Raw genomic sequence first — 26098 nt, forward strand, 5'->3', positions numbered from 1 at the left:
GGCGAGAGAATGCAGGGTGCAGCTGCAGGCGACATGTCGTGGTGTAGGCCGAGTGGCTGGTAGCACAGCTGCACAGTCGCCCTGTCTTCTCGGCAAAGGGGCCTTAATCAATTGAAGGAGAAGGGCCGTTGGGTTGCCATTGAGGTTGGGGAGGTGCAGCTGTCTCGATCCGGCAATGTCAGCATCGAACATGCGGAAGGGAGCCGGTGCTTGCCGGTCATGCTTTCAATCAAACACGGTGGTGGAAGCGATGCAGGAGGAAGGTGATGTTGGAGAGAACAGAAGGGAAGAACAACAGCCCACACAGCTAACTGTTGACGGATACAGCGCTACGGGAGCTTAGTCAGGCGCTCAATGCCCCGATAAGATAGCACGCCAACGTAAACTGCATCGCCAACTTGACCCCTTCTTCTCCTAATGCGCCATCCATGACTTTCATTACCTCTGCCCCTTGTCAACATCGTCCAGCATCGCTTCCGAAGCCATGGAAGAGGACGGGATACTCCACTACTCCATCAAAGAAGCTTCAACTAGACCCGTCCGCTTCGGAACGCCATGACCGATCCCACGCTTACCGCGACGATGGCGGCCCATTGACCCTTCGATCGTCTTGATGCCCAACGGTGGCTTCACGATTCAAGCATTCGTGGCGAGCACTCCCGTCATTTCCTCAGTTCTCATTCTCATCGTCGCCTCCGCATTCATATTGGCGACTACTGGGTCTACACGAAGGAGGCGATGCGGCAGACTTGCCAGTGCAACTGCTGCAGTCAACCCCAAGGCATCAGCCCATTGCAGCTCGATAGCCTCACCTGACGCGACTGGCAGCCCTCAACTCCCCCACGACACCACCGGCAGGAACACCCCCAGTTTGGGCTGTGGACGGCACGACGAGTGCGGGAACCGCTGCATGAGTGAGCCATGGTCGCGCCTGCAATGAATCCATTGGTTTGGCGACTGCATGCGGCACGCATAATCGTGGCCAGCCTGCCTTTGGCCAGCTGCATCTTGTTCTTGTTTGGACGCGGATATACACTCTTACACTCCCTCCACCTCCGCATTCGCTGCGCAGTGCAACTCTTGCATATCTCCTCCCCGTTTCCAACCTCTCAGAAGCATCACGGAATGCTCATCAACTCACGCGAGATCCCAATGGGCACGTCCGGCGCCCATCCATGTGCCTGTGCCGCTCTTCCTGGAGGCAAACCCAAGGTTAAATATGCTTCTCGCTCCCCAACGAGACATCGTGCAGCCGTCTTTGTTTGTTTTCTTTTACACAGCATGGTTCAAAATGTTTCTTTTCTACATTCGTGGTGTCTATACGTTGTAACTCGGTAATTATCCCGTTGTATTCTAGTCCATTCATATTCACCTCGCTGCCAAAAGCACGCCACCCCCCTCGTCGCCCTAGATGTACATCCCACTTCCACTCCCCCGAGCCTCTGGGTTTGAGGCTGAGAGGCGTTCGCCACCGGTTGTACGTTGGACAAAAGTCGTCGCTCCTGGTCTTTCGGCCCCTCTTACAAAGAGACAGGTCGGAATTGCAGGGAACAAGACTACCAATATCACAGTCGGTGTTACAGTCGGGGTTGCCATTCTAATCTTCATCCTCGGCTCGATCGCCTTCCTCTACTTTTACCGACAATCCCTCAACCGCATCAGTCGTCGTCGACGCCGCCAGCGCCGTCATATCTATCACAAGACCGTCAGTTACAGAAGCTCCAACAGAAGCTCCAAGAGCTCCTCCACGAGCGGTCCACCGCCTCCGGGCCCGCCTCCGCCGCCGTCAGCTCCACCTTCCGCAGCCCCTGCCGACCCTCCGGCCGACCCCCCGGCCGATCCTCCGGCACCCCCTCCACCTGCTGCTGCACCTGCGGATAAAGAGTGATATGGCCGTCTTTGATGTTTCGTGAAGCGTGGCGTTGAGTGCAGGACAATCAATATGTTGGTTGACAACCTACCTACGAAAGCATTCATTGTGCTAATTTCATTGCAGGTCTTTTTGATGCTTGTGTACACTGACATGATGTAAGTTAGGTCGTCGTTTGGGTCAGGAGTTTGCTTCGAGCAGGAGTTTGACGGCAGATATGAACGGCGATACCAGGCGCCGGATGAAAACAGCCATGTACAGTCGATTGCTACGTTTTCCCATCGCTTTCTTTGCCAATTGATTGCAGCCTTTCATCTTCGAAACACGGTTCCTCCATCCCTTATTCAAGCAAACATCTTCACAGCCCCAATCACGAGCTCCCATTATGAACAGTCCAGATCTATTCTTAGCCCGATGAATCGGAATGTCCCCTCTGTCTCGGAACTGCTGCATCAATCAGCCGCCATCTCATTGTCATCCAGGGGGATTGGCCCATCGCCAGCTGCCTCCCTCCTCAGGTCCCGGCTCCCGGGCTCAACGCCGCAAAGAGCATCAAAGAACGAAAAACAGCATTCGTTGCAGCCCACTTCCACGTCGTCATCAGCATCAGAATAATTGTCATCCATAAATCGCTGCAGCGGGAACATGGGATCAACACCCCAGCCGATCTCTGTCCCTGGGTCCATGTCCCCAGGCGGCGGCCCGTAATCGACGAAATCGTCACCCATCACCCCCAGACCGACCCCGATGCCAACACCGCCCAGCCCCATTCCCATGCCCATACCGGCCACCGGTGCCGGTGCCATCGGCATGCCAACCCCCATGGGCATCTCCATCGGCGGCATCGGCATGAACCTCACCTCAACACCACGAGACTTGCCACGGCCATTCTTGCTGGCCCTCTTCTTTGATTTTGTCTTCTTCTTGGCCTTGGCCTTCTTCTTTGGGCGTTTTTGATGGTGGTGGTGAGCTCGTCTGTGGTGATGGTGTGTCCACCTGTGAGTATGTGGGATTTCGTCGCGATGTGCGAAGGCAGTATGTCCATGAGAGTGTCCCCGTGTGGTGGGGTGTGCGTGGTGCATCATCGGGTGTTTATGTGGTTTGTGATGATGCTCGTGGTCTCCTTTCTTGGTCTTCTTTTTGGGTGAGAAGTGGCATTTGAAGCAGTAGTAGATGATGGCGCACGCGAGCACGGCTGCTAGGAGACAGCCGACGAGCCAGCCTGCTACTCGTCCACCTTCTGCGTCGCGGCGAGAGAGTCTGTGTAGTGAAGTGGCCGTGTCGATATGTTGACGAGGGATAGGGGCCATGACGATTCGGGCAACTTTGAGCGTAGAAAAGCCCGATGATATTCATTCTCATCATGTAACCAAACACCGGGCTTCTTGCTTCTAGTTCAAGTCGCCAACATCGGAATTCTGCCCTGCATCTCAAAGATCGTGGCATGGCGCATTATGAGTCTTAAGTCCTCACACCATCACAGCCTGCTGATGACATACCGAAACGCAACTGTGAACCTGATGTCGGTATGAGACCTGAAGCTCCAACAATCAACAATCAACAATCAATATGCGCCAATTCCTACTATCTGAAGTTCGTTTCATGCACATGCACAAACTCAGCAGACGGAAAGCCGGTCCCAAACCACCGGATCCCGCAGCGTAACGTCGCACATCCGCCTCCTGGTATCCAGTCACCTCTCTTCATATGATGCAAATGGTCATTGCTGACTCTATTCCCCCCAAACACGAACGGGAATGGGGGGAAAGACTATCTATCCTATCCTACAAACATCACGGGTATCTGCCAGCCGCTACGTTCCGAAACCCGGGGTCTCCGTCGTTCTATCTGCAAACTCCATGCTTGTAGAAACCAGTGGGTATTCCCGCCCCTATGCACGCAAAAGCAAATCTCATATCAAAACACACCCAACGGAGTTTGCTCCCGAGCAGACCCTCAACTTCTTCTCCGTCCCCGCCGCTCCTCCCGCCTCTCCTCCCTCTCTCGGATCCTGACCATAACCGCCCCAATCTTATCCTGCACATTGCCCGACCTCTCCGTGAACGCATCGTAGAACTCGCAGTCGGCATGCCCGGGCTGCCTCTCATTCAACGAGATTATGGCGTTCGAAAGCGCCTCCAGCTCCGTCTTCAACGGACCGTAATCCGTCCAGCCATGGCCTTGTCGACGATGCCGCCGCTGTTGCTGCTGCTCGTCACGATGTCTCGGCTCCCGCTCCGGTGAGCCCCTCCGATCGTGCTCGCTCTGCCCCCGTCTCCGCTGACCGCCGCTCTCTCCATCTCCCTGATTATCGCGAGAGAGTGCTCGCGAGTTCTCATGTCGATCCAAACTCCCGCCTCTCGTCCTCTCTCGTCCACTACCACCACCACCACCGCCACTCCTCTCGCCCGCTCTCTCCTCCTCCGCTCCACCGCCAAACTTCTCCATAGCTTTGGCTAGAATGCTCTTCCCGATAGTCTCCAGCACGTCGGCGTCCATGTTCGGAACACCGCCCCGGTGCCTCTCCTCGTCGTCCCTTCCCCTGGCCCTCACCCGATCATCATGGCCGCCCCTGTCCCGCTCGCCGCCCTGGCCGGGCATGTACTTGCGCACGGCATACTCGACGAGACCCTTCGCAAGCATCTCCAGAATAAGCTCGAATTGCCTGCTGTGACCGCCACCATCATCTCTTCGTGTGCGGTTGCGGCCGCGTCCGCCGCCGCCGTCGCGGGGAGGCGGGGACGTGTTGCGGCGTGTAAGTGTACGGAGCAGCACGTCCATAGTTGTCAGGCTAGTGTTGCTGCTGCAGCGCAGCGCTGTTGATAGTTGGTGTCTTTGTGTAAGCGAATGTAGTGTGTATCTGAATAGCGATCGGAATTTTTTCTCTGGGAGATTTCTCTCCAACTGAAAAGAGGAAAGGAAAACGAGGAAAATTCTCTTTTGAGGCCTTCGCGACTGCTTTTTCTTGTCGTGACTCGCACCGGAAAACTCGTGGTGCTGTTTAGCTCCCGCCTGCCAAAGTCCAACCCGTGCCTAAATTTTAGGTCATGCGGCGATGGCGGCCTCTGGTTGTGGTTTTCGCGCCTGCTCTCATGTGATTCACTGCGCCGCGGGCGTGAGTCGAGCGGGTGAGACAGTCGTCAAGTCAGTAGGCCCTCGTTCTTTTTCTTGCCGTCAAATATCGTCCGTTCCGTAAAGAACCGTAAAAAAATATTTCGGAGGGCGTGAAGGGTTGTGTTTGTTTCAAATGACCTGCGTCTGCTGCTTTATCATGTTCTGGTGGGTTTGGTGTGTGATGCGGGTGCGACTTTGGTGGTGAGGTGCGCAGGTGAGTTTGGTTTGAGGCGAAGTGGAAGGTGCGCACTCGCCTTTTTCGACTTACCTTCGGGCAAATGTCGCGTGGAATAACCCAGAGGTGCCGGTTGAGTATTCGTAACGGGGTCTGTTGTCGCCGTATAGATAATGAAGGTGAGGTGATTGATTTCAACCTTGGGCCATGTTAACCTACACGATCTAAGAAGGCAGGTCTGCAACGAGCGTCACCAAATTTGCTGCGGGCGTTCTTTTCTACTTGAATTTTATTTAAATATCCTTTCGACGATGTTTAGTCAAGCAAGGTGCAGAGGTCTTTCACGACCTCGGACTTCGGCGCCCTTTGTTGCCAATGATTCACCTCATCTCCTCAAAGCATCGTGGCATGCTGCACAATGGGCACAATAGAGACCATGTCTTTGACCGAGTAAGGCCCTTTTAGCTTTTATTCAACGTGTCTTGCCATCTTCATTTCGTCGATGGAAGGATACGTATGCTATCTATGTCATCTTCATCGACACGTCGCGTGTCATCCTGGGTGCGTTAAACGCCCAGTACCATAATTGTTCGTACATACTAGCCATGAGTGTTATTATCCACAGTCGCCCGTTTAGCTAAGAAGCTCCTTGATATCCTCAATACGAGCAAGCTTCTTCTCCTCATCACTCATCATGCCAAGCGAAGTCGCACTGAAGGAAGTTAGCAGAAGCAAATGCACCGAACCACAGAGAAACTCACATGAACTTCTTCCGCTCCTGGATGCGGAGCATCCTCTCCTCCACTGTTCCATGGCAAATGAACCGATAAACTTTCACCTCGTCCTCTTGTCCCATGCGATGTACACGATCGATGGCCTGCGCCTCCACCGCAAAACTCCACCATGGGTCCATCATGTATACCCTCTTCGCCGACGTCAAGTTCAGTCCCACGCCACCCGCACGCAAACTGATGAGCAACACCGTAAAAGTCTTTGAGTCCTGAAACTCGTTCAACACCGCAGCGCGGGCTTTCTGGGCCATGGTGCCGTCGAGGCGCAGGAATTTAATGTTGGCCCGCTCCAGCGCCGGCTCGATTAGCGTCAGGAACGACGTGAACTGGCTGAAGACGACCGACTTGACACGCGGCTGCTCCTTCCGCAGTTCGCGCAAAGATTTAATCAGGGCGACCACCTTGGACGATGAGTTATTGACGCCCAGGCGCTGCAGACTGATTTTCGACTTTTGGAACATGTCAGGGTCATCGTCGTGTCTGACAACCTCGAAAAGGTCGCGATAGTTGATCTCCGCTCGGCAATTAGGACAGGTAGGAACCTTATGCCTATCGGTCTGGTGCTTCATGTAGTCTAAAAGACACTTTTTGCAGGCTGAGTGCCAGCATCCGGTGACGGTCTGCTCGACCATGGGTTCCTCCGCGCAGATAGGACACTCATTCTCCGCTTCATCGCGAATCTGTCCCAATATGTGCGCACCGAATGCATTGGGGTTCGACTCAGACTCGGATACAGTGGCTGAGAATTGCTCGATGAGCGACCCAAGATCCATGTCGTCCGCAAGACCGGCAGCTAGGTCAGCAGCTGCGCCAGCCTCCGCCTCATCTGCGACAAGCTCCTTATTTCTCACCAAGACGGGATGACAACATGATTGACGAAGCCGCAGAATGTTGGCAAAAATGCTGGTAAAGGCTTTCATGACAGTACCAGCCTCAACATTCTCCCTGAACGATTGCTTTGCTCGTGTGAAGATGTAGTCATAAATTTCTCGTTCTGTCTCACCCAGTTCGACATCAACAATCTCGACATGCTTCGGTGGAAGAGGAACGAGTGGCTCGCCGTCGGGGGTTTTCATGTCTTTGGTTCGTCTGAGGACCAACGGCTCAAGCACCGTCTGGACAACATCTAGTGCGCGCATGAAATCCTTCGACTCGAACGGAACAGTGATGAAGGTCTTCCAGAAGGAAAAGTTGTTCCATGGCTCAACGCGGAGGAAGCGAACCAGACTGAAGAGGTCCTCCAGCTTGTTGACGATTGGCGTTCCAGTCAGAACCCAGCGATGCTCAGCGGATATCTCGTAGCAAGCCTTGGCTGTCTTCGACTGTCGGTTCTTGATGTGATGGGCCTCGTCAAGAATAACGCGGAAGAAGTTGAGAGAGAACAGACCGGTGTGGTCGGACTTGTTCCCCTTTTTGGCGGCCACCTGATTGAACTCGGAGAGGACAACTCCGTAGCTGGTGATGACCACGTCAGGGGCAGACGCAGCACTAGCCTCGCAGCACATCGCCTGGAGGTTGCTGGCCTTCTCGTTGCCGTAGTAAACAATGGCCTTGAGAGTGCCCTCCTTGGAAGCTTTCTCAGCCTCACTCTGCCATTGCGCCAGGAGTGACATGGGCGCCACAACGAGCGTCGTACATGGCGCTGAGAGCACATTGGATGAGTTTGAAGCAAGTCTGGGCAGCTCGTTGACAGACGCAGGGGCACCGCCCTCCGCCTTGGCTCGTTGAGCAATATCGGACCGGTGCGAGTGGACGAGACTGAGCATCTGAATGGTCTTGCCGAGACCCATCTCATCGGCAAGTATACCGCCTAGGCAGTTCTGTTCTTGGACGGGGAAGTCCAGTGACATGTCGCCTGAGTACGGGTTAACGTAAAAGTGCTGCTGGTCCTGTACCTGAGGCAAATCCTTGTCGTCGGTATCCTTGAGTGGCCAGGCATACTCTTCCCATAGAGGATGCATACTGGGCTCACGGTTGCTTTTTAGATCCTTCTCTTTGGTCATCATCCAGTATAATGCCTGTTTTTGGTATGACCGCAGGTCCATCGCGAACGTATCCGCCGGCTCGGCCTCTGGTGTGTTGAAGTCAAACGACTGAGCCTTCCGGTACAGCGCGTCTAGCTGGTCCTGCTCCAGCTCCTCGCCGTCTTCTTGCTCGTCAGAGCCAGGGGAAGACCCCGGTTCCTTGGCTGTGGCCTTTGTGGCTTCCTTCTCCTTCTTCTCGTCCATCTCCGCCGCCTGCAGCAACCCTTGTCTCTGGTTCTTCGCGTTCTTCGATGCCGCCGAATTCACTCTCGTGGGTTCGAGGTTGATCTCGTGCAGGAGTTTGACCAAAGCGACCTGTCGCAACCGAAGTTCCTTCTCTTCTGTGGACTCCTTCTCTTCAAAAAACCCCGCCGCCCTGTTCTCTGGGATCTTGAACCCGGGACTGTGGAATGCCGAAGCCAGCAGGTGGCACTTGAGTTGGATAAAGACCGTGTCGTTCGTCCGTAGCCTTTCAGGGGCGTAGACACATGTGCCCTCGAAGCGGCAAATCTTTTGGTCCATTAATGTCGATACCCACTCCGCCGTCTCCTTCGCCAGTCTCCCAATCTCCATGCCGCTGCTCATCGTAAACCGCACCAAGACATCTACGCGTCTCGCGGCAGCAGATCCGCCACGAGGGGCGACAGTCGTGACGCCAAGCTTTGTAACTCGTGTGGCCTTGGGAGGCTGGATCTTTTGCCTGTCAATCTTGACAACATCGCCATGCTTGAGGAGGTTGGCACCGCTGCGCGTAGCCCAGCCCTCAACACCAAGAGATCCAATGTATCGAGACTCGGGCATGCTTCGACGAATGATCGGTTTCGGGAAATCTTCCATCGGGACGTCTTGTGCGGTCGATATGGCGGCGGCGGCGGGGGACGGTCTGGCGAAAGCATTGACCGAGGGAGCCTTCTTCTTGAAGTTCTTCCATGTGCCGTCAAAGTACATATTGACTGCGCGCTCCAAGTTGTTCCCACAGTTCTCTCGTATAACATCCAGCACATCCGCAGCAACCTTGTCGCCCACGAAGCTCTCAAACATCTCCTGGTCGAAAATCATGGCGGACTCTTCGCGCTGGAGATCGGATGGAGGAGGGGCGGCGCGGTTGGAGGCATCTTCGATGGGCTGCTCGACCAGCGGTCCGCGTGACTTCAATGGCGAGGAAGACGCTTCGGCATCCTCGCTCTTGATCTGCGCCCTATCGTCGTCGTCGACATCTTGAAAGAACCGCTGCTTCTGATGTGTCGGCGGGGTAGGCAGCGCCGGGCTCGAGTGGTGGCTCAAGGCATCATCGTCGGAGAAGAAGCGTCTCCTCTTGGCAGGAGGCTCGGGAGAGCCTGTGAAATCCATTATAGAACTTGAAATGCCCCCAAAGTGTCCTTCAAGGTGGCAGGATTACAATGCCAAAACAGGCGACCAAAAGTACACTCAACCCAGCTCCAGAGAATGGAGACGCGAGGCGAATCAGTCAGCGCGACTGACCGCGTCGGGTCATCACGTGCTTGCGTGACACCTTATGTAAGCCACTTAAACCACCCTCTGCAAGACGTCATAATTGGGTTAGTACACCGTAGAAAAAAGTGGTTGACTCGGGCATTTTGCGCATCCCGTCGCCCCAGCTGTACCGCACTGTAAAGAAGACCCACTCGCCTTGAAGCTGCGATTTTCAGATTGAAGAAGCATCTCCGACATGGCGCATTACAACAGCGCATTCTCCTGAATGAATCGACCACGCATCGTTGGCCATGGCCTGAGAAGGCTCGTACAGACCCCTCCGCGGGGAGCCAGGGGCATCATCACCGACGCAGACGTCGTCAAGGCAAGGAAGTACTGCCAGTCGCAGCTTCAGTTAGTGCAATCGCCTCTCATCAGCAGCGGGTAGCAACCTCGATATTCGTTGCTAACAACACCCTAGACACAGCCACCACGATGCTCATTTAGTTTACCGGCTCCTCTCCCCCAGGGCCCAGGATGCATACCTCGCCCTACGCGCCCTCAACCTCGAGCTCGTCCGCCTCCCCGAAGTCGTCTCGAACCCGGTTATAGGCCAGCTGCGCATGCAGTTCTGGCGCGAGTCGATCGACAAGACCTTCGCCGGCACGCCGCCCGCCGAGCCGATCTGTGTCCTCCTCCACCAAGCCCTCCAGGACCTGCGCGCACGCTCCCGCAGCAGCACCGCGAGCTCGATCCGCTTCTGGGCGCAGAGAGTCATCAAGACGAGGGAGAAGCACATGGACAACCGCCCTTTCGCTTCGTTGGCCGCGCTCGAGGAGTACGCCGAGAACACGTACTCAACGCTCATGTACGCCGTCCTCGCCGCGATGCCGCTGCGCTCGATGCAGGTCGACCACCTCGCGAGCCACATCGGCAAGGCGTGCGGCATCGTCGCGACGCTGAGGGGTATCCCCGTGCTCGCGGCGCCGCAGCAGACGCAGGTGCACACGCCATCCGGAGCGGAGCCTCCGCGGCCGCGGGACCCGGTCCTGTTGCTGCCGCTGGATGTCATGTCAGAGGTGAACCTGCGCGAGGAGGACGTGTTCAGGTACGGACCCGAGGCGGAGGGGTTCCAGGACGCGGTGTTCAAGGTCGCGACCAGGGCGAACGACCACCTCATCACGGCGCGCGAGATGCTGAAGAATCTGCGGGCGGGCCAGGATGCGGGGCACGACTTTGAGCACCAGGGTGAGGAGGAGCACGTGTACGAGGAAGACCAGGAGGACGACGTGCAGCGAGATATTCGCCGCGGCTTTGGCGTGTTGCTGGAGGCTATTCCTGCGCAAGAGTATCTCACGAACCTGGAGGCGAGCAATTTCGACCCGTTCGCAGTCAAGGCGAGCTGGAAACTGGCATGGCGCCTGTGGCGCGCCACGAGCAAGCAACAAATTTAAGTCAATGTAGGACTGTAATATCAAGGGACTAGCTATGTAGGATATGCATGTACGACTATAACTGGCTGTCACGGCCTTGTTAACAAAAATAACCAACCTTGCTCCGTCAGTCAGAGCCAAAATTTCAGTGACATTCGGACTTCGACTTGGTGATGACAATTGAATCAGCTGGATTGGCTCAATCGACCGCGGGGACAGTGCGGATGATCCGTACCCATCACACGTCACACAGTCGTGGCTGAAGCTCCTCCAAACACCGTCACAAGCCACATTCAGCGATCGGAAAATTCCAGACCTGTGGCGCAGGGCCTCCGAAATAATTTGGCTATCGCGAAGCTCCATCCACCTCTCGACTCAACCGCAGTATCGTCAATGTCGACCACAAGATGTTGTACGAACTCGTAGGAATCGTAAGCCCTCCACTTCCCGAGGCACTTTATGCTTCAATCCAGTGACTAACATCTCCATCAGGTCCGTCCGGGCAACCTCGCCGAGGTGAAAGAGTATGCGACCAAGCCCCCCTCCCCTCCGAACCGCACCACCACCCCCCCACGATCTTCTCTCTACTCTTCCCCCCCCAACCTGCCTCTTGGTACGTCCTGACATTTACCTACCATAGAATCGCCCTCACCGCCGGCCAAATCATCCTCCGCAATGGCGGCGTCATCCGCGGCATGGCCAACTGGGGCGTCTTCCAGCTCCCCCGCCCCGTTTCCAGGGCGCAAATGAAGCACAAGTCGGGCCACTACTTTGTCATGCGCTACGACGCATCGTCCGCCACGCACTCCGACATGCGAAACACCATCAACCTCGATCCCCGCGTCATTCGTACCGCACACGTCAAGCTCGGCGACGGCAAGCTCCAGACCGCCGCCCGCTTCGGTGATGTCAAGTGGGATGGACGCCATTAAAGGCGTGAAGACGAGAGGGACGTATTCAAGGATGAGCGAGAGGACAAGGGTCTCTGTGCCGCGAGGAAATTTAGAGATATGGAGTCTTAAAACCGGTGGAGGATGTATGATATTGAATATTCCCGAGCCAGCGCCGGGTTTTTGATGGCCTGTTTTAAGCCGGTCACAGCGCGAAGTGTACAACTACGTGGCACGAAACTACAAAATAGAAGAAATGATCTCCAAGCATACACCAAAAGCGCAAGAGCGGCGATGTGTACTATAATAATCAGTCTGAAGTTCGTGAGTCATATCTGTGTACTGGCTAATGCTGGAATCCGATGCAGCCCGCTCCCAACGTCAGCAGCGTCCAACGCCCATGGACAGCTAATACTATTTCTGTATGGAGTATGAATGTTCGCCAAGTCAACCATGCCCCGCTGATACGCGCGATCACAGACATCTATCCCTATCAGGAGCTTTCGGGGCTTCGATAACCTTCGACTGTGAAACCGTGAACTATGCGTAGACTTTGGCGCGTTTATGAGCCCTCGATGACCTCGTATTCTTCAGCTTGTCCTCCCGTACAAGCAGAGGTTCTTGGCGGATAGGCGTCTTCCTCTTCTTCTCCGATTTCTAAGCGTCAACGTCCATAAGAGCGGAATCGGCCTTTCCAACCCCCTTTTCTCTGCACCAAGCCACGAAGTCGTCAATGACACTCGGCCAGGCACCGTCCTCGTTCCAGAAGGACAAAGTCTCGTCCGACATAGTCTTGGTGGCGAACTCGAGAATCATGTTCCACATGTCGCGGTTGACAGAACGAGTCCACTTCTCATCAAGGAATGACGACCACAACTCGAGCCAGTCATGAGACTTGGTCTTCCATTGCCAGCCTGGTGGCGAGAACAAGACGCTCCAGTAGACCTTTGCTGTGTCGAGAGCTAGCGCCTTCTGGTTCTCCTCCTTGCTAGCGACAAAGGTGTAGCGGTAAACTTTTTTGAAGTAAGCGGGATCAGTGGCGAGTGTGTTGACCAGAGACTTGACGTGCGCGGCGTGCGCTTGACGCGTCGCGGACCTGAATACTTGTTAGTAAAGAGCTGCAGCGTGCATGATTTTCAATGGCAAGAGTGACAATGTCAGGGTAGCAGCCATGACATTTGCGCGGTAAGAACATACCCGGTTGTCTTCCAGCCATCAATGTAGCCTTTTTTCGTAATCGCGCCAATAGATGGCGACTGAAGAAGCTCTGCGACCACAAGCATCTCGGCGTTCTCGAGGTCTACGCCAAGATTCTCAAGATAGGCCATGGTCGACTCAACACCCATCATGTCCTTCTCATCTCTTGAATCATCTAGGTCTTAAGTTAGCGAATTCGGACCGAGAGCGGATCGGTTTACCCGTACCACGAAGCTTGTCGAACATCTGACCCAAAGACGTATCGAGTGCTGAGGTTGTGGGTGTGGTGGTGCCACTGGTGCCAGAGAAGTAGCTATAGACAGACCCGTTAGCACGTTGTTCTCGTTCAAACGTGGTGGAAATGTTCAACAAAGGCGTCGACAACGTGTAACAGCTTCGACGTGCTGACGACGTGGGAAACGAGACATGACTGGCAACTTTGCTCAGGGAGCCGAGAATAATTCAAGTACCCGGAGTGTTTTTTCTCCTCACAAACAGGGCTGTTCTTGGACCCTTTTCGTTTTGAAGAAAACATGCTTTTGGATGCGCGCTTCACACCGTCCCAGCCCATCTTCTCATAAACGCTGGATCGCGAGGCGTCGGTTGTTTGGCAGAACTCAGCAGCAGGCTAGCCGGCGTAGCACGAGACGAGCCGCAGGGCGATGAGCTATAAAGCTGAGAATACGGTATCACCGGAGAACCGTATAGAGTTTGTGTTATTTGCAGACTTGCAGACGGCAGGTTCGGAAGGGTAGCGGGAGTGTCGACTGGGCCCCCCTTTCAACGAACTTTCGTGATCGCCAGTGATGGGTGGCAGCTGGTTGGCAGCCGGGCCAGTCCGTGAGTTGAAGCGCCGGTGTCAATTAAGACGGAAAGACAGGAGCTGGCTAGTCGAAACAAGCCTGAGTGGCGGCTGCCACGGCAGTTCGTCGACTTAAGGGCCATTCTAAGCGCAGATTGAATGTTTCAGGAACCATTGACAATCGGCGTCGATTCGGCCTTTCTCTTGATTGTGTGGACGGTATGTGACCCCGAAAAGGGACTGGGCTGCGACCTCTTGGGTGCAGGAGCATTGTCCAGCAAGCGCAGCGCAGCGCAACGGCAGCGTTATCGAACCCGGAAAAGCAGCGCTTCGGCGCAGTGAGTGGGCGGGAAGGCCGCATGCTCCCCCACAATGGGTACCTCAGTCAGAACGTGGGCGAGCCGCCGACAAGGCAAGGTAGCGTGAGGTACAGCAAGGTGCGGTCCGTATCCATGCGCGGCGTGCTGCTCTGCAGGCCAAATTGCCCCGAGAAGGGCCGGTACGCTCTTCAGTCCAATTGATGGATGCTTCGGAAACCACTTTAAAGAGCGGTAAAAGACCACTGGCAGGCGGCGTAACCGGGCAAAGACATCCAGGCACCGAAGCGAGAGACGAAACAGAGGGATACAGAGGGATACAAAAGCGACGTGCAAGACGAAAAGAAAAGCCATGTCGAACATGGAGAGGATGACTTACGCATCGACGGCCTCATTGATCTTGTAGCCGGAGTTCTTCAGGTACTGTTGGAGAGTCGACAGTCAGCATTTCATCCAGCATTCAAGAGTTGCATCGATTCGCCATAGTCTCCCGTCTGCCCCTCCCCCGCCAAGGAAAAGGTCGCCTCGGTGCCCATCCAAGCGCAGCGTCTAGACGGTGCAAGACAGCGCGACACAACGTTGCAAAGCACGACAGCAACCGACGTTCCTCCGGTAGGTAGCAGACTTGGCTTGCGTCTCGCAACGTCGGGTAGGACGATGAGGGGTTCTCCAGCAGTGGGGGAGAGGTTGGGGGGCTGCGCGAACGAGGGACGAGAGCGAGACAAGACTCGGTTGGGATGTTTCTCGGTGGGAGATGAACGTACCCGTTGTGCGGTTCTGTCACTGGCACCAGTCAACTGCACGAACTGGGTCGCCAAAGCCTTCTGGGTTGACGAGGGCGGCATTGTGGCTGCGGTGGTTCCACCAAGTCTGTCGTATCGATTCGGTCTCGATCCCGAGGGGCGGAGGTGAGGTTCTGGGGATATCGCGTGACGCAGCTGTTCTCTTTGCCGACAAGAGGAGATTGCGACGGTGTGGGTTGGTGACTCGGGCGCCGGTGCAGTAGATGTAGACGAGGTCGGCTTGGAGTAGCGATTGCCGCGAAAGACGGTGTCGGTTCCGGGCAGGTCAAGGGTCGCGAAGGACGTCGATCGTTGGTTGTCGCGGAATGTGGTGGTCGAAGGGAAGGCAGAGGAAAGAGCTAGAGCTGCGACTTTGGAGACTGGGACGAAGCAAGGCTGAGATAGATGGTGGGGTAAGAGCGGCCGACGGTTTTGAGGCGGGGCAGCTCCTTCATCGGCAGGCAGCACAGGGTCGGTCACCTACACTTTTTTCTTGCTTCAGGCAGCTGGAGAGGTCAACCTGGAAGGCTCTGCCTCCCCTCACAGCGGTTGGTCGCTAAGGCAGTGGAGAGCCACAGGGTGCTGCGAGCGGTCTCCAGCGGTGTCTGAAGCACAGAGGTGCCTGAAATCAGCCTGTCCCTGCCTCCCGCAACTCCCGTCAATGAAAGTGGGAACCCCGCCTTCCTAATCGGGCTCAAGTCTTTGGAGCTTCAACTCGACTTCCATGCCTGGGACTCGCTTTTCAACCGTCAACGTCCCCCTGCGTCTCTTTCTCTCTCCTCACCACTTTCACCTAGCAGTCTCGGGTCATTCCTTCCCGCCCGTTTGCTTCATCTCAACCTTCTTTGTCCCTATGCAGAGCCATGCGATATCATGAAACTTGGCTTACCTTGGAGACGCAGGACTTGGAAGTTCAGACGGGTGTCTAATCGACCACAATTCTCTGTGCCTTGTGACCCATTTGAGCCTTCAAGCTGAGGTACCCAGGCAAATAAAACCACTGACTGTTGCTCGATGTCTTTCTTGATAGGTTCCTTAAGAATCCAGCTCGACAAATTTGTTCGTGTGGTATGTTCGAGTTCTTCCCATATTCTTGGCATCTGTAAGGACCTCGAGATACCTAGCCATACGAGAACCACTGTGAGGACAGAATTATCATGATCTGCATAAACACAGGAAAGATAGGTGGCAGGTATCGTTGAGATGATCCGTGAGTTGCAGGACATCGCACATCAATAGAACCTAGGTACCTAGCCCTATGTTAGATCCATCACTGGCGGCCAAGATACAGCGCGCCTTCAGGCAGCTGCGGTGCACTGAGGGTGCTCCAGAGGCCCCACACTCCCCCAATGACGTCTACCAATAGCGCCTCCTTGCCGGGCAGACTTCCATCGCTGCACCGACGTTAATTGATTGGAGCAGGCAGCAGACGCGACTTTTTTTCCCTGACGCGCCGCTGCCCTTGGAAACAGCTTCACGCATGTCACTCACTCTCTGGCAATCTTCAACCAATTTCAACAGCAATACAAGCAGCTCACCCGACATATCGCCTTCTAACGATATGCTATAGAAATGGACTCTCCGTACAGTCGGGAGTCGAGCGAACCCCCATTCGACTCTGCGCATCCCTTCAAGGGCGTCGTTGTCTGCTGCACCAGCATCCCTCCCGACCAGCGGGTAAGTCGTGATGCACATCGCATTTGCCCCTCAGCCACCCGCGAGACTTTCCACCTGCGAACTCTGCCCGGACAATCTCTCACACCATCTTCAGGCAGAAATAGCCAAAAAGACCGAAGAGCTCGGCGGAATCCACAAGTACGACCTCACCCCCGACGTGACCCATCTCGTTGTCGGCGACTACGACACCCCAAAATACCGCCATGTCGCCAAGGAACGTTCCGATATCAAGGCCATGGATGCCACCTGGATCGATGCCGTAGGGAAGCTGTGGATGGAGGATGTCAACATTGACTTCCCGGCTGTCGAACGCGAACATCAACTCAAGCCTTTGGAGACATGCGGCGAGCTCCCCGATGCCACTAATCCTGCCGAATCGAAGCGAGGGAGCCTGTTGCTGTGCATGACAGGCTTTGACGATCGTATGTTCGCCCAAATCCGCCGCGAGGCACGGTTCTGACACCAGTGTAGCCGACGAACGTAACCAAATCATCGAGCGAATTCAAGCCAACGGTGGCACTTACACTGGCGACCTGACGAAACGAGTGTCGCATTTGATCGTACATAAGCCAGAGGGAAAGAAGTTCAAGGCTGCCCGTAACTGGGGTATTCGTACTGTTTCCCTCGCATGGCTCGACCAGACTGTAGAGCGTGGCTTGATTCTCGACGAGCAGTGCTTCGATCCGGCTCTGCCGCCTGAGGAGCAGGGCCAAGGTGCTTGGAACAAGGTCAACCCGAGGCGGGTGTCTCTCGGCAAGCGGTCGAGATCCGGCGTCGTTGAGGGTGGGCAGAGGAAGTTGCGAAAGACGGCGAGTATGAAGCTTAGTAGCCAGCGCGAGTCGCTTTGGGGCGACATCCTCGGCAGCAAACCCACCGGAGAGTCCTCTGCACCCGACAGAAGCGAGAGAATCGAGGTTCAAGACTCGGGCATTCACGACGCCATGGTGCGGCCAGCTCCTGATGCGGGCATCTTCTCGATGTGCTACTTCTTCATGACTGGTTTCGAACCGTGGAAGACAAAGATCCTAGCCGAGACGATAGGTTCCCTCGGCGGAAAGACCTATAACCTATTCGAGGAGATGGTTGCAGATCCCAGGGCCAGACCACGCCATAGATTTCTGATTGTCCCGCAGGAGTCTCAGCCCTCGACACGTTATCAGGTCCCTTCAGCACACGTCGACAAGATCCAGATAGTAACGGAGTTCTTTATCGAGCGGTGTTTGCACAACAAGGAGCTTTGCGACCCAGATGGTCATGTTCTGGGCCGTCCGTTTCCCGTGTTTCCTATCTCCGGCTTCGAGGGCCTGTCTATCTGCACGGCAGGCTTCACCGGCATCGATCTTCTTCACGTAGAAAAGGCCATCAAGCAAATTGGCTCCAAGTATGCAGCCAGACTCAACGAGACTACTTCAGTGCTAGTCTGCAAGTCCATCACGGAAACGCGCAAAGAGAAGTTGAAATTCGCCTTTGAAAACGACATACCTATTGTCGGCTCAGACTGGCTTTGGGAATGCATAACGACGGGCTTCAATGCTCCCGTAAGGACATTCATGTTCTCAGAAATCAAGCAAAACCCCAACCTCGAACCCCGGCCGAAACCCAAGGAACAGCCCAAGGAAACTAAACAGCCGATCCAGAGAACACGGTCCGAACCTATCCCTCACATGCCGAAGAAGCCTGTATCACGGCACACGTCTGCTGTGGGAATTGACCAAACCGCCTTCCAAGATGACCGTCCAAAACCTGCAGCCCAAAGGCAGAGTATGAAGAAGGCGGATTCAGCTGCGTCTTTCCAGTTCCAGACTGCCAAGTCGCATCAGATGGATAGTTTCGGTGGCGGGACTGTCAATGAATCTTCTAGCGTGCGCAACAGAATCTCTACAGTGGCGGCAAGACCGGCCATGTCAAGAACGACGAGCGTCGCCGACAGCATGGACCCGACACCTATATCGAGATTGGATGCGCAGGAAGCCGCCGAAGATTTGCCCGAGGCGGATCCCTCTCACACATCTGACAAGGGCGCACTGGATGCCCAAATGAGCGAGGCCCAGGAAAGTGTCAAGAAGGATCAGCGCAGGAAGAACGATGGAGATCAAGAAATCGTTGACGAAAATGGGAGAGACGCCGATACCCCGCTGGGAGCACGACAGCGTAAAGCTGAAGAGGGGGGACGTGATCGTCGTCTTGATGAGAAACAGGACGATCAAGTGATGATATCTGCGGAAGGGGACGTCGAAAGCCAGCTAGAGCTCAAACGTGGTGAATTACCAAAGGTGGATCTGGAAGCCCAGCTCAAGGCAGAGCGTGATGCGCAGAAGAGGGCAGAAAAGGAGGACCTCTCCAGCAAGATTCTCGGCGTCATTGAGAAGGGTGCGGAAACCCCCAGTAACGAGGAGCAACCGCAGACACGGCGTCGCAAGGCTCGCGTCTTTGGCCGCGCTATCAGCAACGCCTCAGTAGCCTCCAGCGGCAGCGCCGAGTCGCGGATTGATGCCCTCGGCCGGCCCACAGAGGAGCAGCCCCAGGAGGAGCCGGAGCCGCCGTCGACGCAGATCCAGTACGAGGACCCCGGCGCCCAGCACCACCGCGCAAAGATCAGGAGCAAGATGCTCGGAGAGGAGGTCAAGCCCGCTACCAGTCAGAGTAAGATCAAGATTGGCGGGTTCGAGTTCGACGGCGATCCGCCGAAGATGCCTCGTCGGCAGACGAGGAGCAATGCTTGAGCTAGTACATAGCACAGGATTTGGTGTTTTTCGATACGGAGTGATTGACGGGTTCTTGGGAGTCGTTGCATGGCCGGCTCGTTATAGCATTGCATAGCAGATACGACACAGGCATAACCAATATATGAAGGACATGGGTAATGACGCCAACGGTTCAGATAAATGAGGGGGAGAAGAGTGGTAATAGCATGATAAAAAACCATCATCAATCTGGGTATCATTGATTGCGTTTATATATACTTCTACATCCAGGGGCGGGCGCCTCATCCACTTTGCCGCCCCCGAGAGATGGTATCATCATCATCCTTGCTTCGTCCGAACACCTTCTCCCGTCCTTACAAGTGGTGGATACAAAGGGAATTTGTGCGTCTTGCAGATGGGTTTGTAACTTTTTTGGTCTTTTCTCTTCTCTCTCTCAAGTGTCCTGTTTTCCGATCTGTATTGGTATATTGGGGGCGCAGCCCTTGGGGAAAATCAAAACAGTAAAAAACGCAGAGTGATATCCCAAATGACCAAAACGAAAACTGTGCTTTACGTAGATGTACTGAAAACAAGCAATACAAATGGTACAGATCTGGTGACCTTTACAAACATCGTACAAGACTCAGAGAATGGGTGGTGTCAGGGCGTAGTCCGCTCATCTACAAGACGGACGCTGCCTCTGTGAGCACGCTCAACAGACTCGCCGCGGCACCGCCGATGCCCACGGCGCCGAGCGTCTCGCCCCACGCCTTCTTCTTGTCCCGCCTCTCGCGCTCCGCCGTGCGGTCGCGGTGGTGGCGGCGCGGGTAGTGGTCCCTGTCGCGGTCCCTGTGTTCGCGGTGCTCGCGGTGCTCACGATGATCGCGATCTCTGTAGTCACGCTCGCGATCACGGTTGCGCTCGCGGTCGCCACGGTCCCTGTCGTGGCCACCGTCGCGGTGATCCCTCCTGGACGACCGATGCCGACTCTTGTCTCTTTCCTCGCGGTAGGAGCGTGGAGGGGTAGGCTCCAATTCGTGCGGCTCTGGGTCGAAACGCACGTGGTTCTCGTTCTTGTTCTTGAGGATTGGTTTCGGCTGAACGGTGGCGGAGGGAGATGTGCCCTTTTCCTTGTCCGAAGGGGGTGGAACGATGTAGTAGGCTTGCTTGGATTCCTTCTTGTGGTCATAGCCGCTGTCAGAAGAGGTAGCGTCGGAGGAGTCCCAGAGAATGTCGTCGGAAGAGGAGGTGAAGCCGCGGGAGTCGGCTCGTCTGCGGGAGCGGGGGGTGGGAGGTGAGTTATTGCTATTATTGGGCGGTGGGGGCCGTCTACCCCGGGAGCGGGCCGAGCGGGCCTCGGCCGACAGGCGGGCAAAGTTCGTGATTTCCTCGCGAGTCAGGACGCCAAGGACCGCGACGTAGTCCGGACGGGCTTCGTAGCGGACGCCGGCCCGCTCGAGGACTTCTGGGGAGACGAGGGCACGGCGGATGCGGGTCCATTGTGCCTCGAGAGGAATGTCCTTGCCGCGGGCGTCCGGGGCGAGGCGTGAGGCTGATGTGCGTGGTGAGGCGCCAAAGGGCAGTCCGCCGCGGGACATTGGTGGTACGAAGCGTGGTGAGACGCCGAGGTTGCTGGCGACCTCTGGAGGGAGGTAGCGAGTTGAAGGGGAGGCATCGGAGGGTGAGATTGAGTAGTTCTGAAGAGGTGCGGCGGCGATGCGGAGGTTTTCCATGCCCGTGTTGAGGTTGTCGAGGGCCATCAGGTCCCGGGTAGAGATGAGGGCAAGGGAATCGTTGTGGTCGTCCATCTCGTCTTCACGGTCGTAGGTCGAGAGAGAGCTGTATTGAGCCGGCAAATTAGGAACGGAAGTGCGCGGGTCGACGGCGGGAACGGCTTTGCGGCGGTCGTTGTAGGAGCCGTAGGTTTCGCCGCGTTCTTGGGCGAGCAGACCCCGGACGGAGGGAGGAGCCGTGGCATCGTTGCCGGTGGACTCTTCGAGCTCACGAATATATGCGCGGAGGACCTCCTGTGTGAGTTGTCAGTTTCCATATATCGTGAAATTCTATAGGACGGAATTTGTGGAGTTGTGTTATCCATTGGACATATGTGCTGTGTGCGTACCTTGTTTTTCCGCAGGACTTCCTTGGAAAATCCTTCCCTTTCTAATTCTGTACGAAACTGTTGCCAAAGATCTTCGTCGTCGTCGCCAACGCCGCTGTGTCTGCGGGCAAAGAGGCGGGCGGCGATCGCGTCGACCTTGTCTTTGATGTTGTCGAGGTTGCCGCCCTGCTCGTTGACTATGCGCTGTGCTTTTGTGGGGTTCTGCAGCTGAATGGTGTCGAGAAACATGTCGATACTCGTCTTCTGATTCGCGAGCTTGGTGCGGATCATGTCAATCATGTCGCGCTCGCGCTCTTCGAGACGGTCCACGTCGCCGTATTTCTTGAGGATAGTCTCGAGCTGCTTGAGGTTGAAGTCGCAGTCCTCGACCAACGGCGCCAGCTGGCGATTGTAGACGGCCGCATCATGGGAGTTGAGGAGGGAATCCGGGTCTTCGGCCTCGACCTTGAGGTGTTTTAAGACACCGTGTAAGCGCCGGACAGCGATTGCAATGTCTGCGAACTCTGGGCCGGCGGACTTGGCGTGGCGGAAGAGGTCGCGGGCGAAGTCGTCCAGGGCGCCGAGGTTGGGAAAGTTGCCGTTGCTCATGGCGGCGGGTGAGATGTGGTTGTGGTCAGTGCCGGCGGAGTTTTTGCTCTGACGAGCGTATTGGAGTTTAGCGATGTCTGCCTCTGGTGGTGAGGTCGTACGTGAGAGTGAGTGGTGAGAATGTAGGGTATGTGTAGATGGGAGACGGGTGGGATCTTCTACTAAAGCTGCAGAGTTGCAAGCCAGCGGGAGATGTGTTGAGACGCTGCGAGGGCGGACCGACGGGTATACGCAATATGGTGTGCGGGTTAAGACCAGGGACAGTGATGGATGCAGGTCAGGAACCGCAATCAAGATGTGGCATCAGAGGAGAGGCCTGGAGTGTTGTCTTGAGTGAGGTGTGATGCCAGGGGTGGAGGGAACGTGGGTGACGGAAGCGCGCGGGTTGAAAAGGGAAAGGCTGGATGTTGGTTGTGCAGGGGATAGATGGGATAGAAATGAGAGGATGTGAAAGGTGGGTGAGCAGAGAGGAGGGAGGATAAGAGAGGAAGAAGGGCGAGGAGTGATTTGTGATGTGCTACGTGAGGTCCGAGAATAACATCCAGGATGCGGAAGATGTCCAGGGCGTCAAAGTGTCGACTGGAGGAGGTAGAGAAGTGTACAGCGACTCGACTCGGTGAAGGCACGTATGGCAAGCAAGGTCAGGTCCGGTAATGTAGAGAATAAGGCAAAAGGTAGTAAATCACAAACCACCAGGTCTCGTTGGTGTGGTATGTAATAGCATGGGAATAGTATGGCAGCCGAGTCGAGTCGAGTCGACAGGCGAAGGGGACATGGGGGGACAGGACCAGGCCCCAAGGCAGGCCGGCCCACCGGGACAGATGGTGATATTGTCATCGACGGACGGCCAGGTCCCAGATGTCAAGCGGATGTCAAGCTCCTTCCCCCCAAGTGTGCTGCAAGTCCTCACTTGGGGACGAGTGACATGGGGTCATGGGCTGGGCCAGACGTGGTCAGCTTGTACCTCGTCTGGCGTACTCTACAATACGCGAGTACAGAAAGATACGTCTCGTTGGAACACGGCAGCAAATCATGTGGACGTATCCGCAAGGTAGAGCGCAGGCGACTTCCACTTGGGCCCCGCGACCTCTGTGTTCACAGTGTTTTCCGGTTTGAACTGTCGACGTAGACGTAGATGTAGACGTAGACGGTTCAAGCGCTCTCGAACCCTCTCTCTGTCTCTGAAAGGGGACGTTTTGTCGAGAATCCGTTCCGTTTGGTGGTGGGATCTGCGAGCGAGTCCTCCAATCCGTTTCTCCCATTACAAACAATGGTGTGGTGCGAGAGGCTTGAGCTCTCTCCGTCTGATGCCGCAGCCCAGGCAGAGGTACTTTGCAGAGGGCTGGCTGATGACTGCTTGCTGGGCTGAGCTGTGATGTACCGCGTCGCGTTGCAATAGGCGAGGCGATGTGGGAAGGACGAAAAAAAAAAGGTGGGATGAAAGACGGAGGTTGCTGCCGGTGACGTATGGCTGCCAGATCCATGAAATCATACTGTCCGGGGGTCACGCAGAAAGACGAGACAAGGGGGGAAGGGGCCACCTCAGTGACTGCACCTGCCCAGCATGCCCAGGACAGGTGCAGCAGGCGCACGCAGTACTGCGTACCCTGAGGCAGAGGCAGGTGGGATCGGCACCGTTTGCTGCCCACCTGAGCCTAGCGCCCCGGCGGACCAAAAGACCCTGAGCTGCGACTTTCCCGTGGGCCGTCAGTGGTTCCTCAGCTGTTTCCCATCTCCATGTCAAGGATTCATTCATCCACTGTTTGACCGTGTGTCGTCGCTCTGGTGCTCGCTGGCGGCTGTCGCCGTGATCGTTCGCGCCAATGAAGATGACACTCGGGGGTCACAACGGCACTCATTCGCAGGCTGGAAATAGCACTTCGGCAGCTCAGCTGGGAGGATGTTTAATTGTCCATAAACAAGGCACCCAAGCACCATAAACACCCACCCTGAAATAGCCACCGTCTGTTTGAGAGAGATGTTGTTTCTCCATGAGGCTGTATGCCGTGATAGCAGAGTATCCGTACCGAGGACAGGTGCCTATCCTACATCAATCACCACCGTCATGCTAAGCGACCAGGGCCCAGTGCGGAATAGAGAGGCACAGAGGCACACACCATGACCACCACCCCGGAGCTCTCCAACAAGCTCACTTGTGCCGTCCGGGGTTCGATTTCTTGCATCGTCATTCCTCTGGGGTGCCTGCTCTGCGACCCCAGCCCGCCGGGACAACCCTGTTTCCACCCTGCGCCACCGACCTGGTACTCGACCTGGGAGTCAGAGGGTGGCGCTCTCCCTCTGCCCCCTCTCCCCCTCCTCTGCAAAGCCTCAATGGAGAATGGGAGCACCAGCAAACCAAAGGCCAAGAACGCCCTGGGAACTCTGGGAGGAGCTCGCGTGAGTGGGTGAGCGAGTGTCAAGGCAGAATGCAGCGAAACGCCCGACACGGACCTGGACTGATCTGAGAGAAAGAAAGACGCAAACCCTGGCCTGGTTTGATGGTTCTTGAGGCCCCCTCTGCGCCGCTACTGTACAACACGAACGGCAACCCGCAGGAAACGTTCCATGACTGGCTGGGAGAGGTCCTCCGGCGGTCCCCGAGATCGTGTTGAAGCACAAGACCAACCCAAAAAACTAGCTACTTCAGTTTTTTAAAGAAATTTTCTCTTTTTTTGCCTTCTCGTTCACGTACAGAAAAGGGGTTCCAGTCGAGGTGGGGATTCTGCAAGATGCCATGCCATACGGAACCCGCGAACACGCAGAATACGGGGGGCAAAAGGCAAAGCAAAATCGGTCATGCAGCAGTAGCTACAGTAGCAGTGCAGTGCAGTGCCATGGTTCGTCTTGGCCTGCGCGAAGATGCCATTCGCCATTGACACGAAGGGAAACGACGCTAGAGGGGGCAGGACGGGCCTTCTAGAACATCGTCTTCCATTCCAGCGCCGCGTTCAGGGTCCACCACGCTTTCTTACTCTTAGCCTCTGAGAGGTATCTTCGAGAACGAAGAAGAAACGGAAAGAGAGTTGACACTGTCAAGGCATTCCGTTCCGTTTCGAAAATGGCTTCTAGGCTGCATTGCGGAAACAGCGCCAGACGCGGTCGTTGCGAGTCTGCTTACGAATCGAATCGTCCTTTGGTTGTGGAATACATGCGCGGTCACTTTGATGCCTCGACGCATGGAACAGAGCGGCGGACATTGCACGAGATATCTCCCCTGTTCCCGTGTAAATGCCTCTTCCCGACAAACTCTCGAGAGACATTCTGACTCTTCCGCCTCTACTTTTTGGTTCCCTATTCCTGCCGAACTTCACTTTCGTCTCGTCTTACGGATATGATGAGATGTCGCATAGCGGGGCTTTGCGCTGTTCGATTTCTAACCAGGCACATGCCTGCACACTGCTGTGAACACTCCTGGAGGTTGTACAGCAGGAAAGCTCGCCTTACTTCGACGTCTCTCTCTCCGTTTTGGATATGACCAACATCACCTGTTTTTGCAATGTTTGTACAATGTTTTGCCTCCTCGGGGAGCACCTCCAGGCTCTCTCGCAGTCGGTAGCGTCGCAGCAAGCTGCCCGACCAAGCCTCATCAGCCCGAAAGCGGGGGACGAACAAGAGATGCTATCCGCAGCATGCAAGTGCAAGCAGTAGCTTCATAGCTCAGATGTTGGAGTATGTCAGGCATGGTCGGCGGCGCATTCTGATTGGCGCATCAGCTCATGCAGCTTGGTTCCTCTGGAGAAGCGATTGTTATGCTGAGCCACCCACCATCCATCACGACCAAACCGCATCTAACACACCACCCACTCTTTCTCGTGCTCCCATACAAACTATCGATTTTGAGACAGTGAGGCTGTCAGATTACTGTTGTCCAACTCACCAAACCTAGGCAGCAACCGCGCCCGAACCTCTGATCAGCCAATGAGTAGCTGCAAGGTCAGACGTGGGATGCATTGGAGGGTAGGGCGGGATCGGCTTTCCCATCTGACGGAGCTCGGGCCCGGGTGCATATGCTCTGACGGGATTGTCCCGCAGCTTTGATCTTCTTTTTACCACATGTCGCCGAGGATTGCGAATGTAGACTTTTCTTCTCGGTGTGTGTTCCGCTTGAACATTGAACTTCTTGATTATTCATGAAGCAGAAGCTGACTCAAAGAAAAGAAGCAAAGCCAAAAACGCGAAACGTTGAGAAGCTAGCTGG

General features: G+C 55.5%; 8 protein-coding genes across 8 annotated transcripts; 4 read left to right on the top strand and 4 right to left on the bottom strand.

The window, feature by feature from the left end:
- Positions 1 to 1411: 1411 nt before the first annotated feature.
- Positions 1412 to 2827, top strand: CGGC5_v002070 (uncharacterized protein; the record flags this gene model as incomplete). Its single annotated transcript, XM_066150919.1, has 5 exons — positions 1412 to 1477; positions 1535 to 1705; positions 1933 to 1944; positions 1997 to 2028; positions 2608 to 2827. 5 exons carry the CDS (start codon positions 1412 to 1414, stop codon positions 2825 to 2827), a joined length of 501 nt encoding a protein of 166 aa, XP_066009780.1.
- Positions 2828 to 3826: 999 nt separating this feature from the next.
- Positions 3827 to 4651, bottom strand: CGGC5_v002071 (uncharacterized protein; the record flags this gene model as incomplete). The annotated part of the gene is made up of 1 exon (XM_032029115.1): positions 3827 to 4651. The coding sequence occupies one exon, from the start codon at positions 4649 to 4651 to the stop codon at positions 3827 to 3829; it is 825 nt and encodes a 274-aa protein (XP_031891197.1).
- A 1141-nt stretch (positions 4652 to 5792) lies between these two features.
- Positions 5793 to 9324, bottom strand: RAD5 (DNA repair protein RAD5; the record flags this gene model as incomplete). Its single annotated transcript, XM_032029117.1, has 2 exons — positions 5793 to 5871; positions 5921 to 9324. 2 exons carry the CDS (start codon positions 9322 to 9324, stop codon positions 5793 to 5795), a joined length of 3483 nt encoding a protein of 1160 aa, XP_031891440.1.
- Positions 9325 to 9694: 370 nt separating this feature from the next.
- Positions 9695 to 10862, top strand: Ndufaf6 (NADH dehydrogenase (ubiquinone) complex I, assembly factor 6; the record flags this gene model as incomplete). Its single annotated transcript, XM_032029118.1, has 2 exons — positions 9695 to 9822; positions 9890 to 10862. 2 exons carry the CDS (start codon positions 9695 to 9697, stop codon positions 10860 to 10862), a joined length of 1101 nt encoding a protein of 366 aa, XP_031891441.1.
- Positions 10863 to 11248: 386 nt separating this feature from the next.
- CGGC5_v002074 (mitochondrial 37S ribosomal protein bS6m) lies at positions 11249 to 11773 on the top strand (the record flags this gene model as incomplete). Its single annotated transcript, XM_032029119.1, has 3 exons — positions 11249 to 11272; positions 11334 to 11365; positions 11482 to 11773. The coding sequence occupies 3 exons, from the start codon at positions 11249 to 11251 to the stop codon at positions 11771 to 11773; spliced, it is 348 nt and encodes a 115-aa protein (XP_031891442.1).
- Positions 11774 to 12388: 615 nt separating this feature from the next.
- On the bottom strand, positions 12389 to 13499 carry DCN1 (Defective in cullin neddylation protein 1; the record flags this gene model as incomplete). The annotated part of the gene is made up of 4 exons (XM_032029121.2): positions 12389 to 12827; positions 12929 to 13103; positions 13156 to 13241; positions 13399 to 13499. The coding sequence occupies 4 exons, from the start codon at positions 13497 to 13499 to the stop codon at positions 12389 to 12391; spliced, it is 801 nt and encodes a 266-aa protein (XP_031891444.2).
- A 2902-nt stretch (positions 13500 to 16401) lies between these two features.
- Positions 16402 to 19229, top strand: rad4 (S-M checkpoint control protein rad4; the record flags this gene model as incomplete). Its single annotated transcript, XM_032029122.1, has 3 exons — positions 16402 to 16506; positions 16601 to 16928; positions 16978 to 19229. The coding sequence occupies 3 exons, from the start codon at positions 16402 to 16404 to the stop codon at positions 19227 to 19229; spliced, it is 2685 nt and encodes an 894-aa protein (XP_031891445.1).
- A 641-nt stretch (positions 19230 to 19870) lies between these two features.
- On the bottom strand, positions 19871 to 21900 carry CGGC5_v002077 (uncharacterized protein; the record flags this gene model as incomplete). The annotated part of the gene is made up of 2 exons (XM_032029123.1): positions 19871 to 21217; positions 21313 to 21900. The coding sequence occupies 2 exons, from the start codon at positions 21898 to 21900 to the stop codon at positions 19871 to 19873; spliced, it is 1935 nt and encodes a 644-aa protein (XP_031891446.1).
- Between the last annotated feature and the right edge of the window lie 4198 nt (positions 21901 to 26098).

This window comes from Colletotrichum fructicola (genome assembly GCF_000319635.2).
Source record: "Colletotrichum fructicola Nara gc5 chromosome Unknown KSG_Nara_v1_contig01, whole genome shotgun sequence".
Classification (NCBI taxonomy): domain Eukaryota; kingdom Fungi; phylum Ascomycota; class Sordariomycetes; order Glomerellales; family Glomerellaceae; genus Colletotrichum; species Colletotrichum fructicola.